General features: G+C 39.8%; 1 protein-coding gene across 9 annotated transcripts in view; it reads right to left on the bottom strand.

Annotated features, from left to right (window-relative positions):
• Nucleotides 1-3,978: 3,978 nt before the first annotated feature.
• Nucleotides 3,979-20,312, bottom strand: part of EPB41L1 (erythrocyte membrane protein band 4.1 like 1) — a 193,665-nt gene continuing 177,331 nt past the window's right edge. For 8 of the 9 annotated variants that reach the window (XM_083358648.1, XM_083358640.1, XM_083358642.1 and 5 more), the window contains 8 exons: nt 19,555-19,926; nt 18,472-18,558; nt 18,046-18,126; nt 17,023-17,076; nt 9,874-9,969; nt 8,678-8,758; nt 6,803-6,919; nt 3,979-6,195 (listed from right to left, as the gene is read on the bottom strand). In XM_083358648.1, the coding sequence (XP_083214774.1) occupies nt 6,187-6,195; nt 6,803-6,919; nt 8,678-8,758; nt 9,874-9,969; nt 17,023-17,076; nt 18,046-18,126; nt 18,472-18,558; nt 19,555-19,926 (897 nt within the window). In that variant the 3' untranslated portion in view covers nt 3,979-6,186. The remainder of the gene's footprint in view (nt 6,196-6,802; nt 6,920-8,677; nt 8,759-9,873; nt 9,970-17,022; nt 17,077-18,045; nt 18,127-18,471; nt 18,559-19,554; nt 19,927-20,312) is intronic. The other variant, XM_083358647.1, reaches the window with a different exon arrangement.

Here is a 20,312-nt window from a genome sequence, read left to right as displayed (position 1 = left end):
CCTCTCTCTTCTGAATAATGCCATGCTGGGTCTCAAAGCCACACACACAAACATTTTTTCTATGTGTTCGATCACCAGTCCTTAGGTTACCATATACTTTTTATCTTATTAGATACTAACAAGCAAGATATGCAAAATCCTCCCAAGTAGATTAGCTTGCCCTATTTTAAATATGCTTATTAAAAATGTGATTTTATATACAGTACTGTAGTTTTACTCAGTAATGTAAACATGATAGCATGTATTTGAATTGGTTTCAGTGACATAGTTTTATTATCCCAGATTTATTATTTTGAAACAGGATTTTTAAACAATGGGCGGGGGCACCCAGCAGTGCACACTCCAGGAATATGGTACATTTGTGAATCTGGTATAGAGTCTGCCTTCAGTGTTAGTCACTGAAGTGCAAAAATAGAGGGAGATTGAGATTGGCCTCTGGATAGCCACCCTTCATGCTTCCTAGGTTTTATGTATGGTTGCAAGTGCCCTACCTGTTTTAGATGTTGGCTTGGGGGGGGGGAAATCTTGGTTGGTCCTCCGAGTATCTTATTTCCCATCCTTATATAAAGTGTTGCAATCACACAGCAATCCTGATGGCAGAATTGTAATGACATATTCATATCAAAACCCACAACAGGACCACATGCTGAGTACGGCCTGTCAGCCAGCTACGAATCCATCTGGTGGTGATGCTATCTAACCCACATTTTCCTATCTTATCAAGTAGTAGATTGTGATCTACTTTATCAAATGCCTTACTGAAGTCCAAGTAAATTATATCTACAACATTCCTCTGGTCCACTAATTTTGTCACTTGGTCAAAGAATGCAATAAGATTTGTCTGGCATGATCTGTTTTTGACAAACCCATGTTGGCTTTTAGTGATAACTTTGTTTGCATCAAGGATGGGCAGTCATATAAATAAAAATAAATAAAACTGGTCCCCTAAACAACAAGGCAACCATCATTGGTAACAATATGGCTAGGAGGGACAGAAACAGAATACTTAGTAGGACTAAGTAGGTCTGGAGGTCTGAGTCTTTGGCTAAGATTCTCTGGTTTCTTAGTGATACCTATAACTGAATGGGAAAGTAAAGCTGAATATGATCTTCTTTGTTATTACTGTTGGGAGATAGAACAATGTCAGGCACTCTGACTAGGTTCATTGACAACTCTGCAAACCCAGAGTTTAAAGGCTTGAAATGATGCCAGGTCATGGCTACCTGGCAGTGTGAAAACTCTCTTCCTGAACTGTTTGATTTGGTCTAGAGACTGATATTAGAGTTCCCTCATAATTTGGCTCTGGGTGATTTCAATTTCCAGGCTGTTAAGAGTGGTTTGAGCAAAACTTGGAGTTCATGGTATCTGTGGCAATAATGAGCTTGCCCCAAATAACCTATGATCTTGGGACAGTTTTGTTGAATTCCTGGTCACCTACTGTCAACAGGAGATCAGTGTGCCTGCTTCCAAGCTGCCACTCCTAATCGGCCAATCTTGGTTGGTTCCTTGGCTTATCAAGAACATCTAGGAGATGAAGTAGCAGAAGGTATGCCTGGCATGCACTAAAAAAATATGAAAAGTGATTTTCACTCAAGACAGGTGAGAGTCAAGCTTAAAACCTACCTTTTGGTGATAAGGGAATAGCAATAGCACTTAGACTTATATACCGCTTCACAGTGTTTTACAGCCCTCTCTAAGCAGTTTAGAGTCAGCATATTGCCCCAACAGTCTGGGCCCTCATTTTACTGACCTTGGAAGGATGGAAGGCTGAGTCAACCTTGAGCCAGTGAGAATTGAACTGCCAAACTGCTAGCAGTTGGGAATCAGCACAATTAGCCTGCAATACTGCATTCTAACCACTGTGCCACCACAGTTCATGGAATGAAATATTACTTATATTCCCTTACTACATTGGCAGATTGCTATAGAACCATGTTTAGAGTAGTCAGCTTCTTTTAGGGAGAAGGTATAGAACTTTTTGACTTATTGTACCAAGAGTTTCTCAGATTTGCAGTTTTAACCCTTGAGCAAAATCCACTGTATTGACACAGAAGTCATTATTTTTATATTTATATTTCATGCTTCTTAGACCACCCATCTCCCTCAAGGAGGGCCTCTGTAAACAAACCTGGGATTCATTCTAGTTGCTGGACTTTGATGAAGTGCACTAGGATTTGTTGTTGTCTGATCCTCCTGACTTCATTGGAAAGCCAAAAGGAATGAGAGATTGACACCTCGTTTTGAAAGGGGTAATACCAGCAAATTTGAAAGAGACTGTATGTCGCACATCTTAAAAGATGCCCTCTCTGGATCAGTCTGGATTTGACCATTATTATCCTCTTTTTATCTTTCCCTACAATAGCAAAGCACCATAGAAGAACCAGATTATTTATTCAGGATACTTATTTGAGCATGGGATGGAGATGGCATTGGTTGCTGTTGTGGATTAACTTTATTATAACTTGGTATAGGGTAGTGTCCATCCTGGTCATTTTGGGCCATTCAGAGGTCATGGTGCTGATCAGCAAATTGATTGTTCAGTTATGGGCTGTTACAGGATTCCTCTAATTACAGTCCATTTCTTCCTGCTGTTTAAAATTTATTTCAAACTTTTGAAGTTGGTAATTTGTTGGTTCAGTATATTGTATCAGCACTCTTTGATCCTTTATCTCATGGGTGTCAAACTGCCGGCCTGTGGGCCGGACACATCACAATGAAACCACACCCACCCCATTGCCGGCAATGGGGAAAAAGCTCCAATATGCTGCACATCATGTGACATCGCGAATTTGACATGTCTGCTTTATCTGGATGTTGTATTTGGATGAGATGAAAGAGATTGAATGCAAACAAAACAGAACAATTGTTTATTAAGGTTCCTTGGCATCTCTGGTGTCATCTCTCAATGGAATGACATTGGCCCTAAAGGAGGAATCCCATGACTGAGAATTTATCCTGTTCTCACAGTACTGGAAGAGCTAATAGGTTAAGAGTACTGGAGAATTTATCCTGTTCTCACAGTACTGGAAGAGCTAATAGCCAATAGGTTGGGGGGGGGGGGTTTCTTCACTTGTACACCTGTTGTGGCCCAACCTCACAATAATTCAACACTTCATCATCACCTTTGTACAATACTTGACTTGCAATCAATTGCTCAATGACCGTTCAAAATTCTGACAGGCCCAGTGTAAAGAGTCTGATTTCTCTCTTTTCTAAGAGAAAAGCCACCATGAGCCATAAAATGAGTGAGCATCAGATACATTTATTTCACTTTTATTGAATACAAGAACAGTGAGCACACACGCATACATCACCAAGCACTGAAAGAGGAAATGACCGAAAAGGATGGGACAAAAATTGAAATGGGTGGAGGGGTCAGAAGGACAGAAGAAATAATGAAGGAATGACAGCATTTCAGTTGGTTAAGGTGCTTTTCAAATTAAAAAATAATTATGAATCTTTTTTAATTCATGCAGTTGCAGGCCAGTTTTAGAATCAAGTTGCGGGATTTGTTGCAAACAAGCAGTTGCATTGACCGTCCCTTTCAATGGAAAGACCCCCTCACCCAAAGAAAGCAAAGATTGACCAACTATATCAGATGGCAGCAAAAGGTGGAAGAAACCATGATCTTAAGAGTATGCATGGCTTCAACTTTACCGCAAATAATAAATATTATATATATATATATATATATATATATATATATATATTAATATAGATATCTATATATAAGCCACATCTTGCTAGGTAAACAAAAAACTAGTTTTTGTTAATGGCTACCCATCAGTCATGCCATGGGAGGAATCCAAATCTATTTTAGATTTCCTTTACTGTACCTGACACAAGAGTTAGACTCTGGTCTTCTATAAATGGGTTTTGAAGCAATTAGTTTCCGCAGGTTATAGTGGCAGACTCACGTATACCAATTCATATAGAAGAAGCAACAGAATGTACTTTATATATACCTAATTTCTGAGCTTTGTTTTGAAATTAAAAATGAAATTAAGTTTGGGGGGGAGAATACTTTTTTTTTGTAAGATTGAGAAAAAAACATGATAATGCCACCAAGATTTTTGTTCGGTTTTTGAAATCAGAAGAACAAGATTTTTGTTTCGCACATATTTTATGAGTTTCTATGTTTTTTGAGGTTTTGGGTTTAGGGCATCACATATTCCAGGAGAATAAAAAGAAAAAAAATCCTCAAAAATCTAAAGGAGAAAATCACTTGGATACGTGAAAATTAGAAATGACTCTTGCAGCATAAAGTTTATAGCTATGCTTTCAGTGTTTAATTAGGACATTCCTACATGCCAGAAACAGATCCAATTTTAAGGAGCCATACTAACAGCCAATAGCCCAGTGTCTCCTACAATGGCAAACAACTTATGGTATAAGATACATTCACATTACTCCAATGATTATTACCATTTCCCATTTTTATTTATATTTCCAACTAGAGATAAGAGATGTCATTATCCAATTCACAATATGTAGAAGGAACAGTATAAACTGCTTCATTTAGATTTGTCTCATTTCTTTCTGCTTTAATTACTCTTGAGGTAATGAAAAGTGGTAAAGGACAATGTCTAGGTTTCATTAATGGCAGAGCAGTTTTATTTAATAGTATTCTTTTTTCCCAAACAGTATCTGCTTTTAGTAGTTTGGTTCTCTAAGCTTCATAGCTTACTGTGGCAGAGGAATGCATCTTCAATAAACCCATGGGTGGCTTCTCCATGAATAAATCCTGTTCTGATATAGAACCATCATACTTAAAGAAGGCAGAGGCGCTCTTTCAGAATGCTTCTGATATAGTCTCCAAAGTTTAAATCAGACAAAATGAAACCGAATGAGAGTAGAACAGGGCAGCCTCTTTGGCAAGTTCTCACGTTCATGGATCAGAAACTGGAACCAGGTAATTAATAAGTTTGGAACCAAACTTTCAAATTTTGAAAAACTGACATGGCAAATACAATAACAGCTTTGCCCTAAATAAACACTTTGCTCTGAAAGACAGCTAAATAAAGGCCTTAAACAATGAAGCAATTTGACCTCATTCTGTGTGGTGACCCTGTGCTCCTCCTAAGCCTGGAGGATGAAGAGACACCCTTAATTGGCACATTTGAGGCATTCTAACTGGGCTGGAGTAACACTGATCCATTTTGTTGTCTTTGACTCCTTTCATATTGTTGTATGTGTCTTAACCAGTGACAATCACAATTGTCACCAAACTCAAGTGAGAGACAACTTCCTCAGAACTTCTTTTCCCCCCCTATTCTTACTTTCATGGGATACTGGCATAATCTAAAAGTCTTGTAATACATTAACCATTATCAATCAAATAATAATAATGTGAAAATTCATTGTCACACTTAGCACTGTTTGTTTTAATATCATTCCCCACCCTCCCCAGTTATATATAATATCCATAACTTAAAAGCACATCAATATGAAATCTCTACAGGCTGCATTTTGTTCGGTGAGAAATCATATACATATCATTTTCCTTTGCTTTAAGTGAAATAAAGTCATAATTAACTTCAGTAGAACAAGACATTAGATGAGAAGAGGAAACATTTAAAAAAGGAAGGACCAGTTGGAGAAAATAAAAGAATCCAATGATGAAGCAACAAAGTAGCATGGCATGAAAATAAAGGATGATCACTGCACATCCCAAATTAAAAAATAATAAACAGAAATTATACAAGTGAATGGATTTTAATTCTTTCCTATCAGGGAATCATTTTGTAATTCTGCTTGTTTCACTAGTTGATTTCTTGCTTTGTTGCAAAGCATGTTTGCTTTTCCATTCAGTGTGCAACAAATGAATTATGTGTTCTTTAAATGTAACATGCACAATGGTGGTTTATTGTATTATTAATATTATAACCATCATGATTTTTTTAGATCAGTTCAGTCAATTCTTCAATTTATTTGAAGAGGTGGTTGGTTTTTCTTGTTGCTGATGTTACTGTTTTATTCATCTCCAGCATATAGCAGCAGTGCAAGGATGCATTTTGTTTCCTGTATATATAATATATAATATATTTGCTATTCCTTTTTTAATATTTTGTCTCTCAACATTATTCTTGTAGCCAGGACGTTCTATGTCTCAGTGAGGAATCCAGCATAAAGGCCCCTTCTTTACTTCAAAGTTAAAATAGATGCCAACTTCTAGAAACACAAAGGTCAAGATTCCTATACAAGGAGAACGAAAGTAAGCACAAAAATCAATATATACAGTGTCTATCCCTTTTTTATCAATATAATACTACAAGCTTGTTTGACTTTTGCAATTTAATATTCTATAACAGCTTTAGCTATTTTAACAACAATATACTGTATTAGGTATGAAGATTTATTCTGGGATGTTCCTCCATTAGTGCAGAACATCATTCACTCGAATTGTTTTACTGTGTGAAGCCCATAGAAAATATCCTTTGTAGGGCAATTCATCCAGTACGACCAGACTTTCCAAGCAAAAACTTCTGGTAAGCATTCAAAACGGCCAGAATCTTAGCCAGTTCTCATTCTTTTGTATTAACTCACACTTACTCTTAGTTATAAATCTGACTAAAGATATGGCACAGCTAACAAATTTACTACAATCAAGATAATTCTTCAAAACAAACAGCATCATCCACATGTAGTTTTGTTTAATTAGCCATTTTTGACAGATCAGTACTGTCTCACTAGAAGGATGCTCATTTTGAAAGCTACAATCTTTGCATATCATTTACTATTTTATTGTGATTTGGCTTGTAATGATCATATTTCTCCATGCTTTCTCCATATTTATACCCACCTGAGGTTTCTTGTCCTTTTCTTCTGGAGATGGGTCTGTTTCTCTATATACTACAGCTTTGGTTACCAGCATATCAGGATGCTGCAATTTTGCCTCTTTGATGGCTAAAGCCAAAGCCTATGGAAAGAAAACAATTCAAATTCAGTAGTATTTCACTAATGTCATTGGAGACCAACCTTTGGCTCATGAGTAGTCCAATTTCTGATAGCTTTTGCTAGGTCCCTTCCTTTGGTCAATCTTTTAAAATTGGCCAACATGGAAGAAGAAATCAATGTTTCTTGGCAATTTTAAAATGTCTAAGATTTCTGCTTATCTGAAGGATCATTCACAGGAAAGATATATTTCAGTTTGGAGGAGATGGATAAATTATATTCAAAACAAATATGGGACTAAAAAGTACCACTTAGCTTATGAGTAGATTTTAGTGGGATATTGTTATTGGTACGTTGTTGGTAGTTATGTTAAAAGAGAGTTAAAGCGCATTATGAATTTGGTTAATTGTATATTATGCATAATTTTTATTTAGAATATGATTATTGTAACTATAATCCTGTATTTAGCTCTGGGAAGTGGGGGGGGGGGAAGTGGGTGGGTTTGGGGTGGGAGGGATTTGGGGATATATTGTAAAATTTTGTTTTTGTAAAACTCTTTAATAAAAAAATGCATTTTTAAAAAGCCTGTGGGTTTTAGTCTAGGCATATCCCTTTTTCACCATGCCCACATTCCTTCTAGCCCCCAAATCATTCTGTAGATCCAAATGCAGCTTCAGTCACCCAAAAATGTGCAGATGTAAGAACAAGTGGAAAATAATTTAAATAAAGAATAAGTGAAGGAACACAAGTTTATATCTATGAATGGCAAAATCAATATTTCTGTTCGCACAGATATTCCTAACAATCAATAAGCACAGCTTCACGTTCTACTGCAGATTGTACTGCAGACCACAGACGGCTACATTTCCCCCCCTCTTTCATGGTATTGTGAATTAGGTCTACATACCAGAAGTATACCTGTAATAGTATCTAAATTATCCAGATATGATTACACTGTTAATCTGTATGTCTGCAACAAAAGTATTTGCATTCATACGTAAAGGCTGGAAGGTGGATACAAGATCTGCAGTCCCACCTTGTATTTCCTTTGACTTTCACAAGTTCAAGCAGAAGAGTGCTGAATGTTGTTATAACATCCCCAAACACACATAGAGCTGTGTATGTGCATCAAAGCATGATAATTACAACATGAGTTCTTAAAGCTCTGTAAGTATGGATGTTAGAGATGGTAAAGGGTAAGACAAGTTTTTAGATGAGTACCTGAGGAGGCATGAGCAAGGAAGGATTCGGGGATTGTGCTCTTCATAACCATTTAGTATCACGGTTGACCTCAGGTGCATGCAATAAGTCTATCAGGAATTCAGTGCACTCACATAAATTCTAAAACTTGACATTATCCAAATTTCCATTTTTTGCAATTACAGCAAAAAACTAAATGAAACTAAAACAGCTTCTACCACACTAAAAAAACCAATAATACAGATGGGCAGATTGCTGGATTTCATTTCAGTTAGAGGCCTCTTTCTCAGGCTTCTCTTTATGTCCACCATACTTCATAAATTTCCACCTTACTTATAATAATAAGTTGGAAGGGACCTTGGAGGTCATCTAGTCCAACCCCCTGCTCAGGCAGGAAACCCTATACCATTTCAGACAAATGGCTGTCCAGTCTCTTCTTAAAAACTTCCAGTGTTGGAGCATTCACCACTTCATAATAGACTTCTCTATTAACAGCTTTCCCTCTTCCTGCGTTCCTATCTTGAACCATGATACCTCTATAAATAAGAGTTTCGTTCAACTTCCTAACTAAAAGCATTCATACTTGGTCTTGATCCACATCTTCATCCCCCGTTATGATGATTCGCTTTTCTATTCTGGTTTCAGAAAATCCTCCTTTCACAGTCTGGAATAAAGAAGAAAACAAATACTCACTTTGATATTGTAAATCCCATGTCTAGAACTGTGTTGAATGATAGCTTTTGCTTTACTGGCTCACAAAAACTCTGTGACCAAGTTGACACATCATGCCAAGCTAAACTTTGCTTAGTCATGATTTGTTGAAAATCAACAACTGGCTATTTCAGGCAATATGCTGTGGCATAAAAACTACAATACTAATAAAATAGGTTACGGTTTAGATTGAAATTTATGACAATTATTCCTTTTTTACAAATACACTCTTGGGAGTAAGGAAATTAATAATAATAATAATAATAATAATAATAATAATAATAATAATAATAATAATAATAATAATAATAAAGTTGGAAGGGACCTTGGAGGTCATCTAGTCCAACCCCCTGCTCAGGCAGGAAACCTTATACCATTTCAGGCAAATGGCTGTCCAGTCTCTTCTTAAAAACCTCCAGTGTTGGAGCTACATTTAATTATAGGAGAATATTAAACAACTTGTGAGCCACTGGGTCATCCTTTCAGAGAAATTTACTTACCTAAACAGAAAAAGCAGAATAACTAAGGGGGAAAAAGGAGTGGGAATAGGAACAACTTTTAACTTCCTGCTGATTTGATTGCAGATGACTGCCCTCCGGCAGCCAGTGGTAGGAGTGGTCTACCCAGCCTCTGAAGGGCTAGGGTGGGAGTTGTTTATCTGATCTCCAAGGCCAATGGAACAGCCAGCCCACCTAGTCTCAGAGGACTACAGCTGGGCCAGTCTACTGAATCACTAGGTAGAGCCCCAGCAGCATGGATGCACTGAAACTATCATCAACTTGCCAGATTTCAATGCCAAAGGAATTGTGGGTACTGGATTTTGGACATACTCTGCAAGTTAGCCCATTAAAGGTACATTGGTTCAAAAACTGTTGCCATATGGATGCCCTGTTTTGCCCAGCTAAAGATTAAAGGCACAAGAATTTTAATAGTCTATAGAGAAATATGATATTTATACAGGTACAATATGCCTTTTATCTAGAATAAATCTTTTCATTCACGGGAAGTGAGATGTAAGTCTGGGCACTGGAAATAATCTGATATTCTGTGCTCCTGCACTGATCTTACCTTGGTAACATGGGTAGTTGTGGAGGTGGAAAGGGTTTCTGCAGTGGCACCGAAAAGGCTGGTGAAGGCTTCTTTGCCAACAGCACCACTGGCAATCTATAAACAGGTGCAAAACATGACCCACATCAACAGATTTACAGTTTCTCTAAAACAGAAGTCATAGGCATGGGTTTAAGTTATGAACCCTGATACTCAGCTTTCTCTAAGACAGCTGTGAAGAGGAAGTGTATATTGCTCTAAATAAGATCATGATCAAATATTTGAGGGTGAATAAATTGGACCTCTTACAGACTATTTATTTTAAATCAACTTAGTTCTGAGAAATTTGTTTTTGAAAGTTTTGCAAAATCAAAAAAAGAAATTATTTTGACAATGTATTCAGCTTAAGCATTTCTTATCTGATCCAGGTACAATTGCAATTTCTGAAGTACTACAGCAGTTAGAAATTTTGAAGCAATTATCTATATCTTCTAAGGCAGTAATTTCCTTTATAAGGAATTAAAAGAAGCCAGTAAGTTGATATTGCCTATTTACATGAGCTTTAAAATACAGCTTGACTATCCTGCTCTGGTAAATTACTGGGGAGGGTGTGTTGCATTAAACTATGCCAATTTATTCAGTTGTTTCATGGAAGTATTAAATAGGAGTCAGGTACTCCATATAGAAGGGGTCTTGGGTTAGACTTCATCCCTGTGACCAATGCTGACTGGAACAACTAGAGAAAGGGAGCAACTATTGAAAAACAGTGCCCCCACCCCAAAATCCTAGAGAGTACCAAAACTGTTGGTATCAAAAACTGCTGAAACACACACATACACACCATCCAAGGACACACCACTCCAGTCCCTCCAAAGGTCTGTGTGACTAATGACACCTGAGTGCCATAACCCAGCCTGAATCTTGACTGAAAAGTATCAAGATAAGGATCCCAGGAAAAGGTCCAGAATCACAACCTTAATGGTATCTGCAGGGCGTTTTTTCTCATAGAACGCTCAGAACAGTGTTCCAGCACCTTTTTTAATGGATTTTTTCACAAGCTGTGCTACTCCCTCTATTGGCTTTCAAAAGCCAATAGGAATTGCTGCTGAGCGTGCCAAAAGACCTGGCCGGCAAATGTTGCATCTACAAGTTGTCTGCAACGAAGGGGAGTTGGCAGGAACTTTGCACCCCTCCCTGCTGCCCAACTACTCCTAGTTGTAAGTAAGAGAGGACCAAGAGTGGGAGGTGGGAAGCAGCACTTAATTCTGCCCTGCTGAAAAAGTGGAGTCCATATGCACTCCTGCCTTGTGCTCACCCGTGTCAGCAAGGCTCTCCATGCCGTGCTGCACCATGGAGAGCCTGGCACCGAAGCACGGAAAACATGTGCACGCCTGCCTTGTGCTCACCTCATGTCAGCCAGGCTGACCATAAGTCAGAAGGAGAAAAAGCAGTGGCAAAGAAACCCCCTCCTCAAATAACTAGCATTTGTCAAGGCCACCCTGCCCTCTGTGAGACCCTTGGCCCAATGGGAAGGCGAGGCCTGGTGGACATGATTTCCCTCTCCACCTCTTTTTAATGGTAGTCCTGAAGATACCTGGAGGAGATGAGAGTGGCAATGCCATGGTGCTGTGGGAGCTGCGGGGCCCACTCTACATGGTGGGCTTGCATGGGGCAGGCGGCAGGGCGGAGGCAGTGCTGGTGGTGCAGCTGCGGGTGCTGGGCGTGGAGATGGCATGCATGGGGTGTAGCAGGCAGCTGACCTTCCATGGGCCAGGCTAGCTGGTGGCCTACCCGGTGCTGGACCTGCGCCTCCTCCTCCTCACCCTGCATGCCTATGTGGCTGCTCTGGAGTGCCTGGCCCGCGACACCTGCCACCGCTTTGGCCTCCCCGCCACCCTCGCCCACCCACTGCCCCACACCAGCGTCTGGCTCAGCGACTGCAAACTCTGCACCATCGGTGTCATTGATTTGATTTGATTTGATTTGTCTCATTCATCGGAACTATCACACATTGAGGGAGACACATCACCTCGCACGGATTGACCCTGAACTGCTGCACTGACTTAACCTGGTTTGACCACATCATCTTGTGTGGCCTGGAGGGGCTGGGGGGTCACCTCCCTCACCCAGGAACTGTGTCTCATGTCTACTATTTTAGTGGTTATCTGGATTCTTGCTGATTTTGTACGTCTATCTGAAGTGGTAATCTTTTTTCAATCCATTTTCTTTCTGTCATTAATTCCCCAAGAATAAGAAATGTAAATTGTAAGCTCCTCATAGCACAGTTCTGTATCATTGTTAAAATACACTGAGCAATTATGGACGTATACATTCATATTCATAAATAGATTGAATTTAACACTTTCCCCCTCACCTAAGACTGTTCTCTTGCGTGTATAATTTGAACATAGCCAGGCCATTTTTTATCAGCAGTTGTAAAGAAATAGAAACAAAATGTTTAACTGATGTATTAATAACAATTTCTTTGCAATTCATTATCTTCTCAGTAACATGACTCCATCAGTTAAACACATATATGTTGAAGGAAGCATATGCACTTGTATTAGACATCTATTATCTCCAACTGCTAGTCCTTCCAAAAGGAACTCAATATATGTCATACTATATATGCAAAAGTTGTCTCCTCCCCTATTAAAGTGCAACACATCGTTTCCCAAGTAGACCAAAAAAATCATTCCATCTTTACTATACCCACTTGCAGTATATAAACATGGGGGAGCTATCCCACAATTGTTCACCCCTATGGCAGCCTACTATGCTGTCTTCATGATAAATTTGATAAAACAGAACTTAGTGTTCTAAGTTCATCATGAACTAAGTCTGATGAAAATAACTATTTTGGCTGGGATGAATTAATAGCATGCATTTTGGGTTATAGGAGCATCTCATTCACTTGAACCAATGTGATCATATCTTTAAAATGGTATGTACAGTTGCAAGAAAAAGTATGTGAACCCTTTGGGATTATGTGGAGTTTTGCATGAATTGGCCATAAAATGCGCTCTAAACGTCATGTAAGTCACAACAATAGAAAAATACAGTCTGCTTAAAATAATGCTACACAAACATTAGCTGTTGTCATGTTTTAATTGAACATAAGATGGAAACATTTACAGTGCAGGTTGGAAAAACTATGTGAACCTTTGGACTTAATAACTGATTGACCCTCCTTTGGCAGCAATAACCTCAACCAAACGTTTCCTGTAGTTGCAGATCAGACCTGCACAACGATCTGGAGTAATTTTGGACAACTCCTCTTCACAAAACTGTTTCAGTGTAGCAATATTCTTGGGATGTCTGGTGTGAATCGCTCTCTTAAGGTCATGCCACAGCATTTCAATCGGGTTGAGGTCAGGACTCTGACTGGGCCACTCCAGAAGGCGTATTCTGTTCTGTTGAAGCCATTATTTTGTTGAATTTATTTATTTATTTATTTATTTATTAATATTTCTATACCGCCCTTCTCCCGAAGGACTCAGGGCGGTGTACAGGGCAAGAATAAAACACAAAGCTACAAAAATTAAAAAGTAATTAAATACATGCCCATAAAAAACAATAAGTACATTAATAAAATCCCAATAAAATGATAATAAAAAACCCCACCAATCCCCCCTCAGGCCAGGCCGGCTTGTTCTAACAGATATGTTTTCAGATCGCGGCGAAAGGAGCGAAGATCGGGCGCCGTCCGGAGCTCAACCGGTAACTGGTTCCATAGCTCCGGGGCGCCCACAGAGAAAGATCTCCCCCTGGGGGCCACCAATCTACATTCTCTGACCGGTGGCACCCTGAGGAGTCCCTCTCTGTGGGAACACACAGGGCGGAGGGAAGTTGACGCCGGCAGCAGGTGTTCCCTAAGGTACTCCGGACCCCGGCCATGTAGGGCTTTAAACACCATAACTAGTACCTTGAATCTCACCCGGAAGACAACTGGCAACCAATGCAGCTCACGGAGCAGAGGTGTGACATGGGAGTATCGGGAAACTCCCAACACAACTCTCGCGGCTGCATTCTGTGCCAGTTGGAGCTTCCGGGTGGTCCTCAAGGGCAGCCCCATGTAGAGAGCGTTGCAGTAGTCTAGTCGAGAGGTCACGAGCGCGTGAGTGACCGTGCATAGATCATCCCAGCTTAGATAGGGCCACAACTGGCGCACCAGGCGAACCTGGGCGAAAGCCCCCCTAGTCACAGCTCCTATGTGGTCTTCCAGGGTGAGCCGTGAATCTAGGAGGACTCCCAAGTTGCGAGCCCTATCTATGGGGGGTAATAATTCGCCCCCCATAGCGAGAGGTGGAATGTCCGAATAAACCCGGGATGAAGGTATGCAAAGCCACTCGGTCTTGTCGGGGTTGAGTTGAAGTCTGTTCCTCCCCATCCAGACCCGAACCGCCTCCAGGCAACGGGACATCACGGTGAGGGCATCACTGGGGTGGTTTGGGGTCGAAAAGAAAAGCTGGGTATCATCAGCATACTGATGATACCCAACTCCAAAACCACGAATGATCTCACCCAGCGGTTTCATATAGATGTTGAACAGGAGAGGCGAGAGGACCGACCCCTGAGGAACTCCACAAATGAGAGACCTCACGGTCGACCTCTGCCCTCCTGCCAACACCGACTGCGAGCGTCCCTGGAGATAGGAGGAGAACCACTGTAAAATCGTGCCTCCCACTCCCAATCCCCCGAGACGCCGCAGCAAGATACCATGGTCGATGGTATCGAAAGCCGCTGAGAGGTCTAATAGGACCAGAACAGAGGAATGCCCCCTGTCCCGAGCCCTCCAGAGATCATTCACCAGCGCGACCAATGCCGTCTCCATGCTGTACCCGGGCCTGAAACCCGATTGGTACGGGTCTAGATAATCCGCTTCATCCAGGACCAGAGGGAGCTGATGTGCCACCACACTCTCAACAACCTTCACAAGAAAGCGAAGGTTGGAGACAGGACGAAAGTTGTTCAATACAGCTGGGTCCAAGGCAGGCTTCTTGAGGAGAGGCCTCACCACCGCCTCTTTCAAGACGGCGGGGAAGCTACCCTCAAAGAAGCCGATATAACTGCCTGGAACCAGCTGCGTGTCCTCTCCCGGGCTGCATAGACCAGCCAGGAAGGGCACGGGTCCAATAAACATGTGGTGGTGCTCAGCCTCCCCATGATCCTGTCCACTTCCTCCGGAGTCACAGAATCAAACTCCTCCCAGGTGATATCGACAAGACCACCCGTGTCCTGCTCGACAGACTCTGCCCAGTCACAGTCCAGACCGGTCCGAATCCGAGCGATTTTGTCTGACAGATGCTGGTTAAACTCCTCGGCACGACCCTGCAAGGGATCCTCCCTCACCTCCTGATTCAGGAGGGAGTGAGTCACCCTAAACAGGGCGGCCGGGCGATTATCTGCAGACGCGATAAGGGTGGCGAAGTGGTTAGACCTCGCCTCCCTTATCGCAGCGAGATAAGACCTAGTATAGGTTACTTGTATGCTTTGGGTCATTGTCCTGTTGCATCACCCATCCTCTGCGGAGCTTCAGTTGGCGGACAGATGGTCGTACGTTTTCCTGAAAAATGTCCTGATAAACTCTGGAATTCATTTTCCCATCAATGACAACAATCCGTCCAGGCCCTGAGGCAGCAAAGCAGCCCCAAACCATTATGCTCCCTCCACCATGTTTTACAGTGGGGATGAAGTTTTGATGTTGGTGTGCTGTGCCTTTTTTTCTCCACACATAGTGTTGTGTGTTTTTCCCAAACAACTCAATTTTGATTTCATCTGTCCACAGTATATTTTGCCAGTAGTGCTGTGGAACATCCTGGTGCTCTTTTGCAAACTTCAAACATACTGCAATATTTTTTTTTGGACAGCAATGGCTTCCTCGGTGGTGTCCTCCCATGTACTCCATTCTTGTTTAATGTTTTCCTTATTGTAGATGTGTCAACAAAAATGTTAGCATGTGCCAGATATTTCTGTAGGTCTTTAGCTGACACTCTAGGATTCTTCTTTACCTCATTAAGCATTATGCGCTGTGCTCTTGCAGTCATTTTTACAGGACAACCACACCTAGGGATAGTAGCAACAGTGCTAAACTTTCTCCATTTGTAGACAGTCTTACCGTGGACACATGAATATCAAGGCTTTTGGAGATACTTTTGTAACCCTTTCCAGCTTTATGCAAGTCAACAATTCTTGATCGTAGGTCTTCTGAGAGCTCTTTTCTGCAAGGCATGGTTCACATCAGACAGTGCTTCTTGAGACCAGTAAACCCAAAACAGGTGTGTGTTTTTAAAGGGCAGGACAGCTGTCAGCAACACATCCAATATCATCACACTGGTTGAAGTCAAGGTTGGCTCACTCCTGGCTCCAATTAGCTCTTGGAGAAGTCATTAGGCTAGGGGTTCACATACTTTTTCCACCCTGCACTGTGAATGTTTCCATCTTATGTTCAATTAAAACATGACAACAGCTAATGTTTGTGTAATATTATTTTAAGCAGACTGTTTTTCTATTGTTGTGACTTACATGACGTTTAGAGCGCATTTTATGACCAATTCATGCAAAACTCCACGTAATCCCAAAGGGTTCACATACTTTTTCTTGCAACTGTATAAGCCATCAATAATGTGGTTGCTAATATAGAGCTGTTTGTATTTAAGGAGATGCTCACAACAAATTCCAGTTTAGTTGGTGAATGCCTGAAAGATGTATTACTTCATCTAAGCCAAAAACAGATGAAAAAACTAAAGGCAATTATGAATTAAACTTGGCTCAAATCTCAAAGATTTGCCAGACGAGAATTGGACGAAACTTTGGAATTTACTATGAACATTTGCCTTAAATACAATAAATTAAATTTATATTAAGAATTCAATATATAATTTTTGATTATATAAATAAATATATAAATAAAGATGAGAGTTCCAGCACTTTTTTTTTTTAGAAAAAAAGCACTGGGTATCTGAATAGTAATACGTTATTTCCTGTGTACTTAATCATTCCAGGCTGAACTATGAATGTCCATACTACAGTTATGTCTTCTTCAGGTCCAGTGAAGAATTATCTATCAGACTTACTATTTCTGTTTCAGATTCTTTTGTGTCTTGTAATTTTATTACTGATTTAGGAAACTAGGGTGGGAAGGTTCCTCAGAAAATATGAACGACTTACTGGAGAAATGGAGCGAAGGTCTGCAGTGCCTTTTGTAGGTTTGGTACTGTGATCCTGGGGGGAAAAAGTTACACTGTAACTTATGTTTATGGGTCTAATCAAAAAAGGGAGAATAGATGCTCAAAGACATAATCAAAATCATAAACTTCATCCATTAATTTGTTCATGGAGATAAAAATACTTATTTTAAAGTATAATCTACTGTGGCAAAATTATCAGTTGGTGTAATGCCGCTTGGGGTGTGTGTGAAAGCCCTAATAAGCAGGCATATACATAGAATGAAGGCTACTGCTAAGCTTGTAAGCCGCCCTGAGTCTTCAGAGAAGGGCGGGATATAAATGGAATTAAAATAAATAAATAAATAAAAAGGATTTAGGATTTTTATCCATAATATAGTGCTCAAAAAAATAAAGGGAACACTTAAACAACACAATGTACTGTATTTAATAGTAGGATGTCTTATCTTGTGTTCCCTTTATTTTTTTGAGCAGTATATTTTAATCTTATTCAAAAGATTTAAGGAGTTCAAAATGTTTTGCATCTCTTATGTGATTATTGTCAAACTAGAAATAATCCAGTGCTCATTTTTATTTAACATGTATTTTATACATTTTATGTCACATTATGTACATTTTAGGAAAACAATCTGGACTCACTCAAATCCATTAAGGGCCTATGTGAGAGATGGCCAGAGTTGTCATGGGTCATTTCTTATGAATATAAGGACCTCAGTCAAGATGAACTCAAAGGGGAAGAAATTGGGAAAAGAGCACAGGAATTTTGTCTCCCCTTTGTTATTCAAAATCGGCCAAGAATGGTGGTGGCTACAAGCGGCCAGGGGAGTTGGAGAAGGACTAAGTGCAGAAAGTCTCAAAATGGAACTGAGATGCAGTTGAAGTGACTGCTGACAGCAAAGATAGACAAGAGAGTCTCACATTCACCCTGTGTCACAGAGGCTAAATTGAGAATGCTGCAGTGCTGACAAATGGCCAGGCACTAATGAGTTCCACATAGATAACTTACTGAGGTTGTAGATACAGTTTCTGCACTGCCAATGTGGGAAGTGGTTACTGCCTCTTTTCCATCAGTAGTGGTACCATCAACCTGAAAATGAAACAATAAAAGTCAACAAAACTAGAGCTGTTAAAAGCACATTCCATTTAATTCTATACAAATTAACTAAAATATATTCACATAAGATGGTAAGTTTACTTCAATCTAGTCTCCTATTCATATATTATCTTAAAACCTGATTATAGATTGAGCATTTCATGTCTGAGAGATGTATTTAAAAATAACAAATGGTTGTTTTTTGATCACCAGAATATGTAAATTATTTTTCCACTAGCAATTTTAGTGGACTGCTTTGCCTTTGGACTTATAAAACACATTTATGCTTCACTTACAGGGGAAATTTGAGTGTGCAATAAAGTAACAGTTATAAGTTACCTGTGTAATTTCTGTTGTGCCAATTCTGTGTTGCACAGAGGTGTCTAGTTCCACTTTTTTCACAATTTCTGATTTCAGATTGAATGACTATCAAAGTGATAAAAAAGAATGATGATCAAAATATTGATAATTAATGTCAGAAATGGCTGTTTCGTGAACAGTCCTTTTCCTGTCCCAAAATATGCATTTTTAATTCTCATTTTGTCAGATATGATGGTTAATCAAATAATTTTTGCCTATTTAAGCTCAATAATTTTTATTCCAGAGCACATATTTGATAATAAAGGCCTGATTGAAAGTGTATAAACTATATCATATGATATTTCTATAAAGATTATAATCTGGAAAAATGGAATTAAAATTCAAACTGGGAAGAAAGCAAAGAACTCCAATGATTTGTTGAGAGAATAATTTTGAATCCTGTTTTTGAATATAATCTACCCATTGCAAATGCAATTTCACTAACTATAGTAAAGATTAAGCTCTTCTAAATCCATGACATCTGCCTTATTTTAGATTTTTTGGTGTTACACTGTTTCCCCAGTATGTTTTCTTCCATCTTTGATCTTTGACATTGTTTTAATCAATTTGGAAAAACAATTATTTTAATGGTACAGTATCTGCTTTTTTATTTAAGAGAGTCAGAATAGCCAATTGTCATTTGATTCAGCTATTATTCTCATTTTTAGTTACACTATACATAAATACCAAGCATATTCAATACACATATTATTTGTTGAATTCATGCAACAAAGAGAATGCACAAATACAATACACCTAATACAATGGATCAGCCAGGCAAATGCAGTGGGTTAAAGTTTGATGTAACTTCATGATTAAAGGAATCACAAATGCCCTGAGGACAAACATGCATTGGAATGTCAGAAACAATCATGCAGACAAGACAATCACATTTATGAAGGTAAAATGTTTTAAAAGGCTATTAAGAAGAGGATATGTTCTTCCAAATATGAGAGGGACACCTGATCAAGCGGTGCAAATGCCAAGACAGACATTACTGAAATGAAGACATTTAGACACATCTGTGTATTATGTCTTCTTTTGTACCTCTTCTGGGCTTACATGATAAACCTTATCTTCATCCATTGCATCGCCATCTTCCTTGGGAGCTGGTCTGTCAGAATCCTCAGCAGAAATCTGACCCTCTGCTTCTCCCTCACTCTTTTCCTTATCAAGCTCAGGGAGACTCCGTGAGAAATCTTCAAAGGCTGCGCTTTGGTAGTCACCAATGACAGTGAAGTCCACCTCAGCCTCGAGGCTGGAAGTCGAGCTGACAGTAATGCTGGAGCACTTGCGCTCGATGGCCAAATGGTTGTCTTTCAGGAAGACGGAGTCTCTCTCCTGGTCCTGGTCTTCATCCCCGGTATCACTTTCAGGAGCCCTGTGCCGAGGCAGCTTAGATTTCTCCTCTGTGCCCTCCCTCAATCCCGCTTTCTGAATGAGACAAAAGGGAGGAAAGAAGCTAAGGCTCTAAGCATTGAATAGCAGATGACAGCCACCAGAAGCAATGAAACAGAGAAAGAAAGAGGGAAGAGGAGCATCAAAGAAAGGGTGTCAGACACATCCCAAAAATAATCACCAAAACTTGTCTCCCAGCAAATTCTCTACAGGGAGGAGACAAGGTAAAAGATTCGTTTCGTTCTACTTACAAAATTGCCAGGAGGAAATAAAATCGTGATTTTGAAAATATCTATCCAGATAAATGATTGGATATTTTACACGTAGAGGAGGAGTGTGCAAAAGAGCAAACATTATAAGATACTTAAAAAGAAACTCAGACACTCACTGATTGTTAGGAGAAGGTAAAAACACATTCAAAA

The sequence above is a fragment of the Vipera ursinii genome (assembly GCF_947247035.1).
Source record: "Vipera ursinii genome assembly, chromosome: 3".
Lineage (NCBI taxonomy): Eukaryota > Metazoa > Chordata > Lepidosauria > Squamata > Viperidae > Vipera > Vipera ursinii.
Note: the sequence above shows the minus strand (reverse complement) of the source record. Positions and strands in the feature narration are given on the sequence as shown.